The sequence below is a fragment of the Schistocerca nitens genome, chromosome 3, assembly GCF_023898315.1.
Source record: "Schistocerca nitens isolate TAMUIC-IGC-003100 chromosome 3, iqSchNite1.1, whole genome shotgun sequence".
Lineage (NCBI taxonomy): Eukaryota > Metazoa > Arthropoda > Insecta > Orthoptera > Acrididae > Schistocerca > Schistocerca nitens.
In genome coordinates, this window is record NC_064616.1 from 247,498,651 (window position 1) to 247,518,103 (window position 19,453).

The 19,453-nt window shown below is 39.7% G+C and overlaps 1 protein-coding gene across 1 annotated transcript in view; it reads left to right on the top strand.

Annotated features, from left to right (window-relative positions):
- The window catches only part of LOC126248207 (uncharacterized), a 194,044-nt gene that overhangs the window by 142,429 nt on the left and 32,162 nt on the right, over positions 1-19,453 (top strand). Inside the window, exons 16-18 of the mRNA XM_049949019.1 lie at positions 12,693-12,795; positions 15,600-16,166; positions 17,143-17,354. Of these exons, the coding sequence (XP_049804976.1) occupies positions 12,693-12,795; positions 15,600-16,166; positions 17,143-17,354 (882 nt within the window). The remainder of the gene's footprint in view (positions 1-12,692; positions 12,796-15,599; positions 16,167-17,142; positions 17,355-19,453) is intronic.

Below are 19,453 nucleotides of genomic sequence, written 5' to 3' on the forward strand. Positions count from 1 at the left end.
AATCTTCATCTTTATTATTGGCACAGCATTGGTGCACGGCCTCAAGTGTTACATTGTCTACAGCCACAGTTAGGTAACAAATTATTTCACTGTGAACTGAGTATACACATTCCTTTAGTCCACCAACACCAAACCAAAGATGGCACCCGGTAGGGGGTACATTAAAAATGGCTCTGAGCACTATGGGACTTAACATCTGAGGTCATCAGTCCCCTAGAACTTAGAACTACTTAAACCTAACTAACCTAAGGACATCATACACATCCATGCCCGAGGCAGGATTCGAACCTGCGACCATAACACCGCGCAGTTCCAGACTGAAGCACCTAGAACCGCTCGGCCACTGCGGCCGTCTAGGGGGTACATTAGTGTGTACGGTGCTGTACTAATTGGTAGCTAGTAATCTTTTATTTACTCATCCAGGGCTCATCTCACAATAATACAAGATTTGTCATAATACCCACTGGTTACTCCAGGACCAAGAACATGTATGTCTCGACACACTCCTTTCAGTCCATCTGAGTTTCCTGCTTCCCTGAGGAGCGAGATTTTGAATTCAGAGGATTGACAAGACATTAGTTATGCACTATAGACCTTGGCACATTTTCTTACAAGAGTATTGCATTGTCATTATTTAGTATAATTTGACGGTGTTATAGTTTTCTCTTTTCATCATTATTGTCTACTCTGAGTCCTCTAAGTAATCTTTTATTGTATAATGTGCATTACTTACGTGCCTCCATAGCCAAGGTCGCTAACTTGTGCCTCTGGGGTAGCACTCAACTCAGAGGTAAGCTGGTTCAAACTGGGAATGAAATTTTCACTGCCAATATTTCTCCGTCAAGGAGAGGAAAGGTGGTGGTGTAAAGTTTCCGATCACCAGTCTTTCCACCATGGATTAAATTCCAAACCTCCCTGCAGTGTCTTGTGAAGTGAAGTCATGTGACACTGTTCTGTGTCTACATCTATACTCTGTGAACCATTGTGAAGTGCGTGGCAGAGGGTATGTTCCTTTGCCTCTGTCCATGCTGTAATTAATCTAATCTTATCCTCATGAGCCCTATGGGAGTGATATGTAGGAGGCTCTAGTATATTTCCAGAGTCATCATTTAAAGCCTGTTCTCAAATCTTCATTAGTAGACATTCTGGGAACAGTTTCTGTGTATCTTAAAGAATCTGCCAGTACAGTTCTTTCAACATGTCAGTGACACTCTCCCACATGTCAAACAAGCCTATGACCATTCTTGCTACCCTTCTCTGTATACGTTCAATAGCCTCTGCCAGTCCTATTTGGTACAGGCCACACACACTTGAGCAGTATTCTAAGATGGGTCGCACAGTTGATTTGTAAGCAGTAGCCTTCGTAAACTGACTGCATTTCCCTAGTATTATACCAGTAAACCAAAGTCTGCCACTTGCTTTACCCATGACTGAGCCCATGTGGTCATTCAACTTCATGTCCCTACTAAGTCATTCTTGCAAGTATCTGAGTTTACAGATTCCAGCTGTGACTCACTGATATTACATTCATAGGGTACCTTATTTTTGTGAAGCGCACAAGTTTACATTTTCGAATATTTAATGCAAACTGCCAATCATTGAACCGCTTTGAAATATTATCAAATCTGTCTGAATACTTGTACAGCTTTGTTAAGACTGTATTTTGTTGTAGATAACTGCATCATCTGTGAAAAGTCTGAGGTTACTATTAATATTGTCTGCAAGATCATTAATATACAACATTAACAGCAAGGGACCCAACATGCTTCCGAGCAGTACACTCAAAGTTACTTCTATATTTGTTGATGATTCTCCATCCAAGATAATGTGCTGTGTCCTCCCTACCAAGTAATCCTCAATCCAGTCACATATTTCATCTGGTACCCCCTGTGATAGAACTTCTGATAAAAAGCGTAGGTGTGGTACCGAGTCAAATGCTTTTCAGAAATTGAGAAATACTACATCTACCAGACTGCCTTGATCCATGGCTTTCTGGATGCCACGTGAGAAAAGTGAGAGTTGGGTTTCACATGATCTACGTTTGCGAAATCCTTGCAGGTTGGCATGGAGGAGGTCATTCTATTCGAGATACCTCATTACATTGGAGCTCAGAATATATTCTAAGGTTCTACAACAAATGGATGTCTGGGATATAGGATGGTACTTTTGTGGGCCACTTTTTTTACCCTTCTTGTAGACAGGTCTGACCTATGCTTTCTTCCAACTACTTGGCACAGTTTTTTGTTTGAGGGATCCACGATAGATTACAGTTAACGGAGGGGCTAACTCAGCAGTGAATTGAGTATAGAATCTAATAATGATTCCATCGGACACTGGAGCTCTGCTTATTTTTAACCATTTCAACAGTTTCTCAACACTACTGCCACTAATATCTATTTCATTCATCTTTTCAGTGGTACAAGAATTAAGTAGGGGCAATACTGGGTTTTTCTTTGTAAAGAAATATTTGAAAACAGAGTTGAGCATTTCTGCTTTTGCTTTGCTACTCTCAGCTTAAGTTACAGTCTTGTCAGTGAGTGATGGGACATTAACTTTGGTGCCACTAACAGCCTTTACATATGATGAAACTTTCTTTGAGTTTTGTCAAAGCTAATTTGACAATATTCTGCTACAGTAAGTCACTGAAGGTTTTACGCATTGCTCTCTTGCCTGACAAATGTGTTTCATTCAGCATATCTGTCTATATCCCTATGCTTTGTTTTATACCTATTATGTAGTAGTTTCTGTTTCTGTAGAAATTCATCAGGTTACCTTCCATAAGGAACGTGGGTGCACTCAGCGACAGTGATCTGATTTATAAATGATAGAGCACAGCAGTCAGTCATCCTTTTTTGCGGGTTTCATTTGGCAAATCCAGATTTTGACTAGTGCCTAGCCATTATCAATGCACTATTTCGTAGTCTCAATGCATGTCAGTTCCCTGTTGTTTGGGTGTCTGTCACAGTTCTTTCAATATTCAGTAACTGCACACTTTTTCAATGGATTAATAAAATGTTTTAAGGGTCATCAATGGCTGATGAAATGAGAATTAGTATGCATTGCAACAGCAGAAGTGAAGAAATTACTGATACACATTTATGATGATAATTATTTTTTTCTGAGAATGTTCCCTTTCATAAGCTGTTGACCTGATTTCCCCTTAGTTCCTTGTTTAATTAAACTCTCTCTCAGGATTTTGTCATTATCACAACAGCGGTAGCATGTTAGTGAGGAGACATTATGTAAACTTCACTGTGTTGTGGCAGAATAAGCAAATTTTAATATGGCAACAGGAGAAATGTTAGTGTTACTCCAAATTTACCACTGATGTTGCTTCTCAGGAAGTGAAGTAAGTTCAGTAAGTTGAGCGAAAATAAATAACTCCTGTTGCAGTTTTAGTCGACTCTGGTAACACTGTGTGTGTGTGTGTGTGTGTGTGTGTGTGTGTGTGTGTGTGTGTAATAATGAATAGTGGCTGAGGGATTTTATTTCTATGCTCCAGTGAGAAATACGAAAACAATTCGCAGCACACAGTTCCTATCCCCATTTAAATGGTGTTGCTGAACTATTTCACCTAAAAGATCTTTTTGATATATTATAATCTGTTTTGGCCTTGATGAGTAGTTACAGCAGCATATAAAAGGAATTAACGGTGCTTTAACAAATAGAACTACGCTCCTTTTTGGCTCCAGAATAGTACTTCTTGTTGAGGCAATGTATGTTGTAGCTTTGAACCTGTTATCACTTCACCGACTTGCAGCATCATGCCAACTGCTTGTCAAAGGGAAAATAGATTGTCAGTATCTTATATAAATTAAAAGATATCTGAGGTGAATAAGTTTAGTCCTTGCCTCATAGGACCAAAAATATGGTGTGAATTTTTCATATTTCTCAGATCATTGAGGTGTAGAAAGTAAATACTTCGCTAAGTTTCAGTACCATGTTCTAACATAGCAGATTATTATGAGTTGTCATCTTGCATTGAAAGCATAGCTTGCCGTGGAGCTGGGAGGAGAGCTGATGTTTCGTTCTCACACTGACGCAGCTGGTGCTAGCTACTGGGCTGAGCGAGCCAGATACTTACTTAGCACTCTGTGCATCTGAAGAAGTACCATTAAATATTAATCGAACTTTTTCACACTTAGTATACCAAATTCTATGGGTAACTTAACCCTATTGTTAAAATTTCAAATCAATAACTTCAGTACTTTCGGAGATATAATTCTTTACCTAAAACACACAATACCTGTGCTGGTATTGAGAAACTGAATAAGGAACTGTAATGTATACATCTATAGTTTCATTTGAAACTACAGCCAAGAGGATAGGTTCCTATAATCTGATTTTCTGGAATTATGTTTGGTTTCATTACCACAAATTTCTGAAATAGTTAAAAGTACTTTGGAAAATTATTGTTTCATCGTGTTGTGGTGGTGTGAGTGTTTTGGGGAGAGTGGGAGAGTGAATGAAGGGCATACTTAAAGTGAGGATGTGGTATTTTATTGAAACTGTGTAAATGTATGTGAGAAGGTTTTTGTGCAATAGGAGGATTTGTGATGTATGTTTGAGTCAACGTGAGTTTGTAAAAGGCAGCCAGAAGGGGTGTTGAGTATTAAATTTATTAGTAATTTATTTTGTGGAAAGTAATTGTATTTATTTTTTCATTAAATTTTATTTAGTTTCAACATTATGAGATTTGTAGTCTAAATTACTTGTGGTAATTAGATTGGCTGCTTCACATACTAGCTAGTAGGAATTTAGCATTTTCCGCACATTCAAGTCGGGTTCTGTGCCTAAAATCTATGAGTCAGTATAGTCGCTTGGGAGCAATCTTCTGGTAAACACCTACGTTAAACCATGCTGATCAAATTTATACCAAAATTAAGAAATTCGCACAGTTTGATTGGTTCTACATGTCGTTGACGAAAAGCGAGTACAGTATCCAGTATTTTGGGAAAGTTTGAGCTTTGAGAGTAGTTAATTTTAGGAGATATTCACATTTGAACATCACATGTCGTACATAAACTCCACGTGGTGTTTCCTGCTGATTACGAGACATTATAGTGAGCACTTCTTTACTAACAGAGACGTCAGTAGAATTGCATAATGATGTCGGGATATTAAATATGGGCTTGAAAGTTATTTTCTGTGTTTTAATGACAACAAACCAACTTAAAGGAAATTTTAGACATTTTTTCAAATGAATTGTGCAAGTTTAACTCACTTTCAGCTACTGCTCATGGACTGGAGTTATGTGGCCTTTGCGTGGTAGGTATGTAGTCGAATTTTCGTCAACACTGCATTTGTCAGCTAAACAAGTATCTACCATTGCAGCGTGAAGGGGCAGACAACCTTAAACCTATCTAGGCATATGGACTGATTGTTTAATGGATAATGAGAGAATAACCCACCATGCCCCAAGCTGTTCATTATTAGAAACTTACTGGGTTGCAGATTCCATTGAAATTGAAGCAGAAGGAGCTGTTTATTTTCATTTGACTTATTAACCTTTCTTTACATTCAGAGAAGTGTCGTCAGTGGTGAATTTTGAGTAACATCTACATTTCTCTTGTTGTCACATTAAAATTTACTTCTTGTGCAAAACACACTGAAGTTTACACAGGAATCCCACTAACATGCTAATGCAGTTGCAATTGTGATGGAATCATGAAACAGTGGTTTAATAAAATAAGGAACTGAGGACAAATCAGGTGAACAGCTTGTGAAAAACCACATTCTCAGGATAAAAATAAGTATGTAATTTCTTCACTTGTGTTGTTACAAAGCCACACTAATTCTCATTCCACCAGCTATCGCTGTCCCTGTAAAAAATGGATTATTCCATTAATTATGATTATGTGTTAATCGTATAGTGAAAGACTACCCTCTTTGTGTGCGAGAAACCCATTTCAGTATCTCAAACAAGTTAGGAGATACAACAGATGTTATGAATATTTCATTACCACTGTACCTTTAAGAGTGCATGAGTAGAAGTGAACCCGCTACGTAAAATCAATTTTCATGAGATTGGAGTTAGATATAGATTTCCTCCCAAGTTTAAAGAAAAATTGAGTATGTTAGCTACATTTCATTTATAGCAGTGTATGACCTAACCTGCACAAAGTGTAAATTCATAGCAACTCCTATTTTTTGTCGCAATCTATTTGAATTTTGTGCAGTGTGTTAGTTCATTGGGAAATTCCACAGTAAGTATGACCATTAACTAAATGATGGGCACTTCACTGTGAAACTGAAGACTGAAGCTACATGATAAAAAAGAATAATTTTTTTTACCAAATAGTTTCTTTAAAATGGTGTAAGAAAGATTGCAGAACAGCAGGTGTGCCCATGCTATCAGTCCCTCTGTGGAGTGTATCAGCCATCTGTTGTGTCAGAGTGGCCAAACAATGTTTCGTTCATTCTGGCTTGCTGGTGGGCTGGTCCACTACAGTCAGTGCTGCCACCCAGCAGTCTCTGTTGCTGTCTTATTAGATATGCCTCATGCTGGTCTCCATGATGTGGGTAATCTGTTTGCTTTTGAATGGGTGACCTGAAACTGATGATGATGATGATTACATTTGGATGAGGAAGAAATGCTGTAGTGAGTGGTGTATTTTACTTTGACATTCTCACTATTTCTGTCATAGTGTGTCATAGATTTGTCATATTGAAAGAGCTACAGTCATTGTTGCAAATCTCAGCGGCCAACGTTTTTCGTACATAGTTGTTTGTGTGTATGAGTCCACAGCTGCTGCAAATATCTTGAGGGAAGTTAGTGTCCTGTGTAGGCTGTTTTTATACTGGAAATAAACGTGTTATTTCATGCTTTTACACTATTAGCTAATTCTCTCTCTCTCTCTCTCTCTGATAAACTGCAATCCTTAAGTGGGTCTTTGTCACTGTGCCATTGTAAACCACACTAAAATCTGTTAGTTCACATTTCAAATAAAACTAAACATAATATGGTCAACGACAAAAATCAAATGACATACATTTGAACGAATTTTAATGCATGGTTGTATCATAAGAGATATAAAAATAGCTTAAACAGTGGAAATACACATTTGGTCAAATGCATTATTAAAAGTTATTCAGAAAATCTCATAAGTGAAACATGCTAATATTGGGGACACATGAAGCTTTGAAGCTTCCAAAAAATTTTATGATTTAGACGGGGATTGTGCAGGCCTTTATTGCATTTTTAGGGTGCAAAGAGCTAGTCAAAACACTATGAAAACATGGCCCAGTCACAAAATTGCTACATTACATACGTGGAACAAGGGACTGCGTTCTCAAAGTCTTCTACCGTCTCAGTAAGTGATGGCATGCAGTCCTCCCTCAGCCGTTGGGACCATTTCATATGACCGTTGCATGTTACCTTGCAAAATGGAATCTCTTAAAACAATAATACAAATAATAAACAAAACATTGAAGCATCGATATAGGTATGGTCACAGTATAATGAAATAAAATTGTCTCAGATATCTGGGAATCGTCTACTAATTGTGGCAGGAGATCATTACAAATGGTGATAATTACATCTTAGGAAGGTCCGTTATAAAAGAGTTACATCATATACATTTACAGATAGGGAGATGCATTCCAAGTGAGACGGAAGAACAACTGTTTCAAAGTTGTATAAAAATTGTCTAAAAACCATCTGTTTTTCAATTCTGTTGATTTAAAATCTTTTCTGTGTGTTTATTAAAATCGCTAAAAGTCTCGATCTCTTCTAAAATATTCATGAGACATCCTTTGCCTACCTTATGTGATAGATCCACAGCAGCATCAGTATCTTTAGTGACATAGCTCTTACTATGCAGGTGAGACTTTTGATGAAGTGTTGCTGTTGCTAGAAGAATATGTTCCCTCAATCTTGTATTATTAAATCATCTCTGATTTAGAAATTATCGCATGTGTCACAGCTGATTTTGTAAATCCCAACTCGGTAATTTTCTTTTTAGCATGCCTGATTGTCTTGCCTAAAGAGATGAGGGTTCAGAAACTGACGTGCACACCCATATTACTGAGCAAACGAGCTATTCTGTCAGATATTTTGTTGTAGTATGGCAGTACAGCATATCTTGGTATTTCTTTACTCTTTTCCATTTGTGAATGCATCTTATAGTGACCATGTTTCTTCATTGTGACCAACTGATCAATATATTGCTTTCATACCCATTCGTAACAGTGACTTATTTCAATATAACACTCTTCCTGTCTGATGGACATTTTCAGGGCTCTAGCTTTCTTATGTAATTCTGGCTGTGGCTGACAGTGTCTGTTGTTTGTTTTCAATAAACACTGAAATAGTGGCTACTATTAATGTTGGTGAGGGTCAGGTCAATGAAGGTAACACTACGTTGCTGCTCTATTTCCACTGTAAATTTCATCTTAGGATGCAAACTATTCAGTTGAGCCACCATTGTATTGATTTCATGTGTGCCTCAGTTGAATAAGACAAGTGCGTTGTCTACATATCTTTCGTAGTAAATTATCTTTTCGCCTATGCATGTGTATTCATTAAAAAATTTGTTCTTAGTGTGTGTTACAAAAATATCCACTAATGTGCCAGCTATATAGTTACCCATGTCAACACTTTCATGTTGAGAGTACACCTCATTGAATAAAAAGTAGTTAAATGATAAGATCAACTGCCCTAATCCTACAGTTTCATCTATCTCTGCTATGATAACCTTTCTGTAAGGAAGTAGATTATCTGGTTATAATAGAGGGAAACATTCCACGTAGGAAAAATATATCTAAAAACAAAGATGATGTGACTTACCAAATGAAAGTCGTGGCAGGTCGACAGACACACAAACAAACACAAACATACACACAAAATTCAAGCTTTCGCAACAAACTGTTGCCTCATCAGGAAAGAGGGAAGGAGAGGGAAGAGGGTAAGGAGTCATTCCAATCCCGGGAGCAACAGTTTGTTGCGAAAGCTTGAATTTTGTGTGTATGTTTGTGTTTGTTTATGTGTCTGTCGACCTGCCAGGACTTTCATTTGGTAAGTCACATCATCTTTGTTTGAAGTAGATTATCTTTTATAATATTGATTGTTTCTGGAACATTGTAATATAAGTTTAAAATATCAAATGAGACAAATTTTGCTCCACTATTTTTATTTCATTCACCGTGTTCACAATATTTTTAACTGAGTAATTTGTTTCAAAAGTGTACTCATTTTTATTATATTCGATTTTTTACTAATTAGATATGCAGGACTGTTAATGCAGTTTGCTTGTGAATTTTTGATTGAGGGTGGGAGTTCTGGGATTGATTACTACACAGACCCTAACCTATTGTGCTGAGAATATCATTCCACAGTTTTTTAGGGAGTTTTTTAATCATTGCATTAAATTTATTTGTCGAATCTTTCTCAAGATTTATGACATTATTATTATCATCAAAAGCTTGTACTGTGGTACTACGTTCTTGTTCATACCACATTACTTTGTTTGTGTAATCTCTATTATGTTTGGTATTCCTGTCATGTTTTAGCTGCTCTTCAGTTAAGATAGCGATTTTGCTTGTAATTCTATTTTTTTTGGTAAATTTGCAGGCGAGTCTTGTCAAGTGCTATTTTTGTGTTAGCTGTTAAGTGGTTGATCACACTGTCTTTAAATGTGGGCTCTACATTAAATTTAAGGCCTTTCTTGAGTAGGTTAAGCTCAGATTGAGAAAATATTATGTTTGTTAGGTTTTCTCCTTGTTTACTAAATTTAAGTTGGAAACATTATTTTCTCATCCTTAATGTCACTAACTTGTATTCATTTAGTGGTATAGAGATCATATAACTTCCTCTTGTGCCTAGAACTGACCTCTTTGTTTACCAGATGTACAAAGTATTGGCTCCATTATTTGTACACGTGTCAACTTGTGTGTCTGTCAGAGATGTACCCAACGCCATATGAGCTAAATACAAATCACAATGTAATCAGTTTTACATTTAAATTGATAACGAATCTCCTCTTTAAACCACTTAACTTCACAGTACATTTTTATGCATTTTACTGTAACACACAAAACCAAGGAAAGAGGTTCAGTGCAGCATGGTGTGTGCATTGTTCACTTGAAACTGTGTAACTCTGCACAACAATGAACAGGTTTTGCACTGTGTTGGTATATCAAAGGAAATTTTTTGTTTTGTTCATATGTGCTCTGGACGGCTCTTCTAGTTTTCCAACTTTATTGATGCTCATTGGAACATTGCTGTGCAACAATGAACTCTCTGCTCCATTCTGTGTAGTTGTGTCCTGGCCTGCATCGTGTCTCTGTGCTCCACACTACGCAGTAACTGCAGTGTAATTAGGAACAAGCTTGTCTTTCAAACACATCTTATTAAAATGAATGTTCTCTATACGCTGAATTATTTTAACTTTTTTTCAGTGGTATTTGAGCTCCTTACCCAATACCTGGTGAGGTAATGCATGCGTAGTGTTTTGTATACGTGTGTCCAGAGCCGCTGCTAATTTCATGAAGGAAGTCACTGCCCTGCATAGGCTGTTTTTATTTTTTAAAGAAAACACTTTATTTCATGCTTTTGTGCTATTGGCAAGGGACATTCAAGAAGTAATGCAACACATTTTTTCTCAGCCAATTTCAGTTGAAGTAATGCAGAATTTTTTGTGTGGCAGTGTGAAATAGTCAGCTCATATAGTTTCATAAAATTTCGATAGATAGTGGTGTTACATGTAGCCTGCAAAACGGTGGCTGTAATGGAGGTGTGCTCCGAGCAAAGAGTGGTCATTCAGTTTCCATTGTTGGAAAACCACAGCATTGCAGATATTCAGAGGCTCGCAGAACGTCTAGAGAGATCTGGCAGTGAACAAAAGCACAGTGAGTTGTTGGGCGAGGTGTCTGTCATCATTGCAACGAGGTTGCATAAACCTTTCTGATCTCTGGCATTCCGGTGGCCACACACAGCTGTGACTCCTGTAATGTCAGAATGTGTGGACACTCTCATTCGAGGTGGTCGATGAATCACAAGCAAACACCTCACTGCACAACTGGTCATCTCTGTTGGTATTACTGCCACACTTGTCCACCAGTTGGGGTACGCAAAGGTGTGTGCCCACTGGGTTCCTCTCCACCTAACAGAGGACCATAAAGAACAACAAAGGCCTATCTGTGTGGAATTCCTTGCACATTATGATGCTGATCATGACTATTTTTTGTCAAACATCCTCACGGGCAATGAAATATGAGTTCATCACTTCGAAACAGGAACAAAAAAAGCAATCCATGGAGTGGCGCCACACCGCATCTTATTCAAGAAAAAGTTTACAATCACACCCTCAGCTGGTAAGGTCATGGTGACGGTCTTCTGGGACTCTGAAGGATTATTCTGATTTACGTCTTTCATCATGGTGCATGGCTCTGAAGCATATTGTGCTACCTTCAGGAAACGGAAGAAACGATTTTGGCATGTCCATTGCCACAATAATGTAAACAAACTGTGGTAACACAAAATTGCACACCCGAGAGGAACTCACGAAACTTCATTGGACTGTTCTTCCTCATCTGCCCTACAGCTGTGATCTTACGCCTTCTGACTTCCGTGTGTTTGGGACAATGAAGTATGCACTCTGCAGGAAGCAGTATGTGGATGATAGGGAGGGTATTGATGCAGCAAAACATTGGCTCCTACGTTAACAAGTGGAGGGCTACCCCGTGGCCATGCAGGCCCTCCCAATAAGGTGGTGTAAGGCCATCGCACTGAATGAAGATTGTATTGAAAAATAGGGTTTTGTAGTCAGAAGAGTGGAGAATAATATAGTGTATTGGAATCTTGAATAGAACTAACCCGCTAAAAGTGTTTCACCGGTTATTGAACACCCCTTGTAGTTCAGGCATATGCCTTTGACCAAGTGTTTATGTCTTTTGTTTAAGCTATTTTCATATCTATGATGACACAATTGTGCCAGTAATGTTCGACATGGATGTCTTTTGAGCTTTGGATTTTGAACATGTCATGTGCAATTTTATTTGAAGTGTGAGCTTACGGATTTCAGTGTAGTTTACACTGACATAGTGACAAAGACCTGCATAAGGTTCATTTTTCATTTTACACGTGGAATTCATATCTGTGAAAGTAAGTTGTAACTTAATTTGACAATAATACCAAATATAATGCATATTTTTTATGTGAATTGTGCTAGCTAGTGATGTATGAGCAAGCAGAGCCCATTACCATGTTTATTAGTAACCTTTATGATATGATATGTGACTACAATTTTTCACTGTGACGGGAGTGTGTGAGTAGTTCTATGTATATCGTGGACTTAATTTTTCTATTCTTGAAGGTGCTGTAACTTTCATCATTTGTTTCACTACCAGGTATGTTACAAAAGGTTAATCCTTGCTCTTCCCGTGCAATCAGTTTTCATCATTATCCTCCACATATGATGAGTCATTAGCAGTTAATAGTTGACTGTTATGATCATTAGTGATGACACATTTTAATTGTCCTAACTGATAACTGGCATTTAAAAATTTCATCTGATAAATTCTTTCTGGAGACGATATACTTAACTGAGACTTCAAGCGGCAGAGAAACTCTTTCATTATTATTTGTGCTGTCAGTTGTTATTATCAAAGAAAATCTCTGGAATGGAGAAGTAAGTTGGGTCTTTGAGAGTTACACACGTTAAGAGTGTATAACATTTTTGGTTTATTTGCAGGTGTTCAGGTGCCTAGAATTAGCCGTGATGACACTTCGAACATGGATATGGATATGGAAGATATTGATGGTAAAGCAAACAGTTCTGCAGACGCATCATCCAGGTAGACATCTAATTTTGCTGTGCATCTACCCCCCCCCCCCCTCTCTCTCTCTCTCTCTCTCTCTCTCTCTCTCTCTCTCTCTCTCTCTCTCACACACACACACACACACACACACACACACGTACGTCTCTTCGAGCTTGTCCCTTAAATTAAAAGTTTTATGCTTTAAGGCTAGACTGTGATAATTTACTGTTTAGATCATAAGGATATTTTTATTTTAGCCACAAGCAGTTTACACCTCATCTGCTGATATCCTTTGTAGGAGACATACATGCAAAGAAACTATCATAAATAGTTTGGATTTTTTAGTTTGACATAATTTTCCAGTTGGCATTAAGAAGTCTGGAGCTTGTAGTATTCAAGCAATACTGTTAAGTCTATTTTATTTAAGCTCCAAACTATCATCAGGTATTGCCTGTGGTGCCCAAAAGACTATACACAGGGTCAGGGGAAACATTTCATGGTCTAAAACTGTGTGTCTTAAGTGAAAAATGCACTTCTTTTCCGACACAACCCCCTTTGAGGTAAGTGTATTTTGTCCAACCACTTTTTTTCTCATCGTGAACACATTCATTGATATGTGATTTTGGAAGGTGTGCTGAATACCCATTCATGACTCCCATAACTTCTTCATTTGATTCAAAACAGCTTTCTGGACACAAATTTCATTTTATGCATCAATAACTGGGAGTTGGAGGTTGTCAAACCTGGTTAATAAGGTGTATGGTCCAGCAATTTGTACATCAGTTTGCTTAGTTTTACCATTGCCAAAACAATTGTGGTCGCATATTTTCATCAAATTATTCCAGAAAACGTGCTTAGTATATTCCTCTTACTGTTTCAACCGTCATAAAGTAATCAGTAAGAGTCACAGAAAACAAAGGCTATATTCTTCCTGGCAGATCAACATTGGTGCAGGGGCACAACATCCACACACAATTTTGATTGCTGTTTTGTTTCTAATATTAAGTAATTAATCTAAATGTTATCTACAGTAGCACATTGGTACATAATGCCAGTTGAATAATTTTAAAGCCTAACGTTGCTGGGAAATTCTTTTCGAATTTGTTTTGGGTCAGCATTCAGCAAACGCAACATCCAACTTCCTGAAAGCTATCAATTCTTCATGTAAAATAAATCATACTCATTGTTTTAACATAGCTTTGCTGTAAGGTTTTTCATATATCTTCAGTCACAAATTGTTCAATACCATATTGTGCCCTGTTATAATGAATTCGCATGTGGTGGTATTTTTGGGTTATCTTCCATGCACATCATATTCTGAGCAGTAAGGCCACATTTGATTTCAGTGTTCATTTCTTATATGTTCCAAGTAAAGGTGTAGATTCCTAAAAAATATTCAGACTGTGGATAAATTTGCATTAGTGATAAATTATACGGAGCAAATCATTTTTTAGTGGCCTGGTGTTCCAGTTTATTTTTTGCACAAAATAGACATTACACACAAAAATTACAAACAAATCTATTCCATCAATCAAGTTGACATGTTACTGCAAAATGTGCCAATGTAACAAAACCTAGATTTCATCCATCTTGAAAGTATATATCTGACGTGAAAATTTTTCCGTAGAGCTTCACATCTCCGACTCCATCTCCACTTGAGAGAGAGTGGGGAGGGGGGGAGAGCTGGCAGGGGGAGAGAGCTGGGAGGGGAGGAGAGGGGCCAGAGAGGAGTATAGGGGAGGGGAGGTGAGGGGGAGGTATTGTGAAGCTCTCCCCCTTCCAGCTCTCCCCTTCCTCCCAGCTCTCCCCTTCCTCCCAGCTCTCCCCTTCATCCCAGCTGTCCCCTTCATCCCAGCTCTCCCCTCCTCCCATCTCTCCCCCTCCTCCCAGCCCTCCCCCTCCTCCCAGCCCTCCCCCTTCCATTCCCTCCCCCTTCCCTTCCATCCCCCTCTCGCCTCTCTGCCCCTCTCGCCTCTCTGCCCCTCTCTCCTGTCTGCCCCTCTCGCCTCTCTGCCCCTCTCGCCTCTCCGCCCCTCTCGCCTCTCCGCCCCTCTCGCCTCTCCGCCCCTCTCGCCTCTCCGCCCCTCTCGCCTCTCTGCCCCTCTCGCCTCTCTGCCCCTCTCGCCTCTCTGCCCCTCTCGCCTCTCTGCCCCTCTCGCCTCTCTGCCCCTCTCGCCTCTCTGCCCCTCTCGCCTCTCTGCCCCTCTCGCCTCTCTGCCCCTCTCGCCTCTCTGCCCCTCTCGCCTCTCTGCCCCTCTCGCCTCTCTGCCCCTCTCGCCTCTCTGCCCCTCTCGCCTCTCTGCCCCTCTCGCCTCTCTGCCCCTCTCGCCTCTCTGCCCCTCTCGCCTCTCTGCCCCTCTCGCCTCTCTGCCCCTCTCGCCTCTCTGCCCCTCTCGCCTCTCTGCCCCTCTCGCCTCTCTGCCCCTCTCGCCTCTCTGCCCCTCTCGCCCCTTCCCGCCTCGCTCCCCCCTCCCTCCACTTCCCGCCTCGCTCCCCCCTCCCTCCACTTCCCGCCTCGTTCCCCCCTCCCTCCACTTCCCGCCTCGCTCCCCCCTCCCTCCACTTCCCACCTCGCTCCACCCTCCCTCCACTTCCCACCTCGCTCCACCCTCCCTCCACTTCCCACCTCTCTCCCCTCTCTCTCCCGCCTCTCTCCCCCCTCCCCGTTCTCCCCCGCTGCCCTTTCTGTTTTGTATTTTTATTTACAGGAAACTTTGACTATGAGCCACTGTTTTCATCATTGTGGTGTGGAAACATTTTTAATTCTTTTGATGTATTCATTTTATCAATTTGACAACTCTCCCACAATTTTATTTTTTACTATACATCCTTTTTTTCAGGGTTGCTGGTCAAATTCTTGCAGGTGTTGGCCATGGAATGTCACCATTTTCGGCACCTCCGCCAAATCACATGGGCCCATTGTCACACCATCAGAACTCTGGTCAACATCTTGGTGATCATAATAGTCGTCAGAATAATTCAGTGCTTGTAAATGACTTGGATTCCCTGAAAGAGGGCAGTGGGGATTATCCAGGACAGGTTCGCGGCAGAGAAAGGAACCGTGACAGAGACAGAGATAGGGAAAGAGATATAAGGGACCGTGAACGTGATCGAGATCGTGATAGAGACAGAGGTCGTGACAGAAATCGTGATCGTGATAGGGATCGTGATCGTGAACGTGACAGGGATCGAGATCGTGGCAGTAGATGGAGTGACAGAGATAGGGATAGAAGAGATCGTGACCGTGATCGTGATAGGGATCGAGACAGGCCAGATAGGAAAGATCCGTCAGCTCCTGATACACCTACTACACCGTGGTCAGAAAGAGGAGAGAAACCAAGTCTTCTGGAACGCCTAAGGAGCCTAGCGAATGATGGAATTGCAACTTGTAACAAAGAGGAAGCCAGGTAAAGCAAAATTTTAATTTATGCTTCTTAATTTCAAGTATGTAGCAGTCATGGAGGAGGTAGGTGAGCTAAACTAGTTCAGATTTATTTGACTATGAATATGATAGGATAGTTTTCCATATTGTCCCATTTATTTTACTTTCTTGAAATAATTGCATCTCTTCAATCTGCTGAACACATTCATTGTTTCACACTGGTAAGCAACCCTCCTTCATACAAAATTTTTGCTTCTGAAAATGCAAGCAGTCACACAGGGGAAGATCAAGGAAGGGACCACAGAATCTTGCAGCATACTGAGTCAATATGAATTTTAACCAATGTGTTGGAACACCATTGTGAATAAAGATCCAACTCTTGGCTCTCGGTGTTAGTTGGATGGTGTTGAGACGTCTGCAACTCAAGGCAGGCATTGTCCTGCACACCACTTTCTAACAACTTTAATTATTGTTATAATAATAATAATGATAATATAAATAATATATGATAATAATTGTTGTTGTTGTTGTTAGCACTACATCTCTTTGATATAACATTTTATCTTCATTAGTTTCCCTTCAAGAGCCAGTGAAGGTGGTTGTCATTGAACCATTGGAATATGGTGGAACAATGAAGACAGTTTTCTGCAAACACAGGAAATATTTCCCCTAAGCATTGAACAGCTGTCAGTCTGTTGCAAATTGTGAAACTACTAATTTATCTTCTTTCTTCTTCTGTAACGTTACTTGATCTTAACCAATAATAGCTGTGCCAAAACTGCCTGGAGAAGGTAAAGCTTCTGGCTGCAGTGCATTTATGGATGACCCAAACAGAAACAAAAAGTTGCTTCTGCCTTGTTCATCTCGAGTCATACTGCAAAACTTTTCCTTGATGTACTTCTGTGTAACATTAAAATACTGTAAATTGCAATGTTTTTGATGTGAATGATTTTTAATTTTCATGTAAACAATGACTGACTAGATCATACTTCCTCTGCCAGGCATGGTTTCAACATAAGAGAGGGTAAAGCAACACAAGAAAGAACATCTGCTGAAAGAGAACGGCCTAAGGATCGTGAGAGGGACCGTAATCGTGGTCGGGACCGCGATAGAGAAAAGGAGCGTGAACCAGATCGTGAACGCAGTCGAGACAGGGAACGTGATCGGGATCGAGACCGTGAACGTGATCTTGACCGGGATCGAGAAAGGGATGGTGAGTAGTCTAATAATATGCTGTTTACTTCTCATGAATTGTTGTGACAATGCTATTTGACAAGTTCAATAGGTCTGCTTGCTTTTTAACAGTGTATGTAATCTAATGCCTATCCATCATATCATAGACTACTTTATTTTTCTCTTGTCTCCACTCATCTTCATCTTTAACTGGTCTGAATATCCTTGTCATAACCCTTGTATTGAAGAAAGCAAGTGTTGTTCTACATACTTATCTTTCTACATATGAGCTGTATGTCACAATGGGTTGACGATGATGTCTTATCTATCTTTATCTTTGTTGTATGTGCCAGGACTTAGAAATCCTGGGGAAGGGTGTTCGACAGTGCCCCGTTGGATAAGGGTGCACATCAGCTCACTCATGGGCAGACACAGGCACTGTATTCTAACTACCAGGTGGCCCAGTTACACATTTTGCAGCATGCTGTATGATTTCTTCTGTCACATTTTTCAGCTCATCTTTGTCTTGACATTATTCCTACATTATAATTTACATACATCCACCACGTACGGGGCACGTTCAATTCTGAACCACTGCATTCCTTATGGCCCCCTGCAGCTTTAGATTGGGGAAAAGAAGAAGAAGAAGAAGAAGAAGATTTGTGTCACCCTCTCTGAGCTGTATTTCATCTAAAGTGTCTGACACATTTCCATCACACTGCAAACCATTGTATGCACATTCTTGTTAGATTGACCAGATTTTTGTGTCATTAAACGTTCTTGCCGTATTATTTAGTCTCTCTATGTGAATTCTGTTTTGTTCCTTTTTAAAGTCGATGTATAGGGTGAAAAGTTCATGTTATGCTCATAGTACTTTTCCCATAGGTGTCTTAGAGTGAATACATTGCCCTTAGTTGTATACGTAGACAATATTTTGTATACTATGTTACAGAGGGAATGCGTTGGTAGTTGTAGCAGTTTGTCTTTTGGCCTTTTTTGGAGAATGTGTATTTCAGAGTTATTTCTATTATTCAGACATTTCCTCCTGTGTTTCATATCTTATGAATGAGATGCAGTATTTCACTATGGATCACAAATTTCTTTTCTTTCAGCATTTCTGCCACAATTTCATGTTCTCCAGATGTCATGTTGTTCTTTAACCTCGTGATTCTCTTCTTCAGTTTTTCTGTATTGGCTGCTGGTGTCTCATCTCCCATCTCACCTTCCATTTTCTCAGTACATTATATTGATCTTAGTGGAGCTTAATTTAAGTGGTGAAGTGTTGTCTTTAAAATTTTGTCTTTATTGGCCACTAAGCAACTATTCCTATCTAGAATAAAAGTGGCTCTCATTTCAGTTCTTCTTCTTGAGTTTTTAGTTGCTTAGAAGAGCTGCCTCAATTTGTCACCGACTTACTTTTTTCTGATTGTATTAATCTTCGTTTCCCCCTCTGGCCTCCCAGAAAAGTTCTTTCCTCCTGTCAATGGTTGGATTGGCTAGTCATTCAACTCTCCTCCTTCTGAATCAATTGTGTGATGACATCTACATCTATGTAGATACTCTGCAAGCCACTGTACAGTGCATTGTGGAGGGTACCCTGTCCCACTACTTTTGATTTAATTTCCTGTTCCGTTCACAGAGCAACAGAACAACTACTGTCTACATGCCTCCATGTGAGCCTTAATTTTTCGTATCTTATCTTGGTGGTCCTTACGCAAAGTGTATGTTGCAGCAGTAAAATTATTTGGCAGAAGAGTGTTGCCTGCCCTCCAGAGATTCCCATTTGAGTTCCCGAAGCATCTCCATAACACTTGTGTGTTCAAACCTACTGGTAACCAATCTAGCAGGCCGCCTCTGAATTCCTTCGATGTCTCCTTCAATCTGACCTGGTACGGGTCCCAAACACTAGAGCTGTATTCAAGAATAGGTCACACCAGTGTCCTATATGCAGTCTCCTTTACAGGTGAACCAGTCTTTCCTAAAAATTTTCCCAATAAACTGCAGTTGACCATTCACTTTCCGTACCACAGTTCTCTCATGCACCTTCCATCTCATATCGCTTTACAACATTACACCCAGATATTTAAACAAGTTGACTTGCTTTTAATTAATTTCTCTTCTATTTTGTTCAATAGTTGC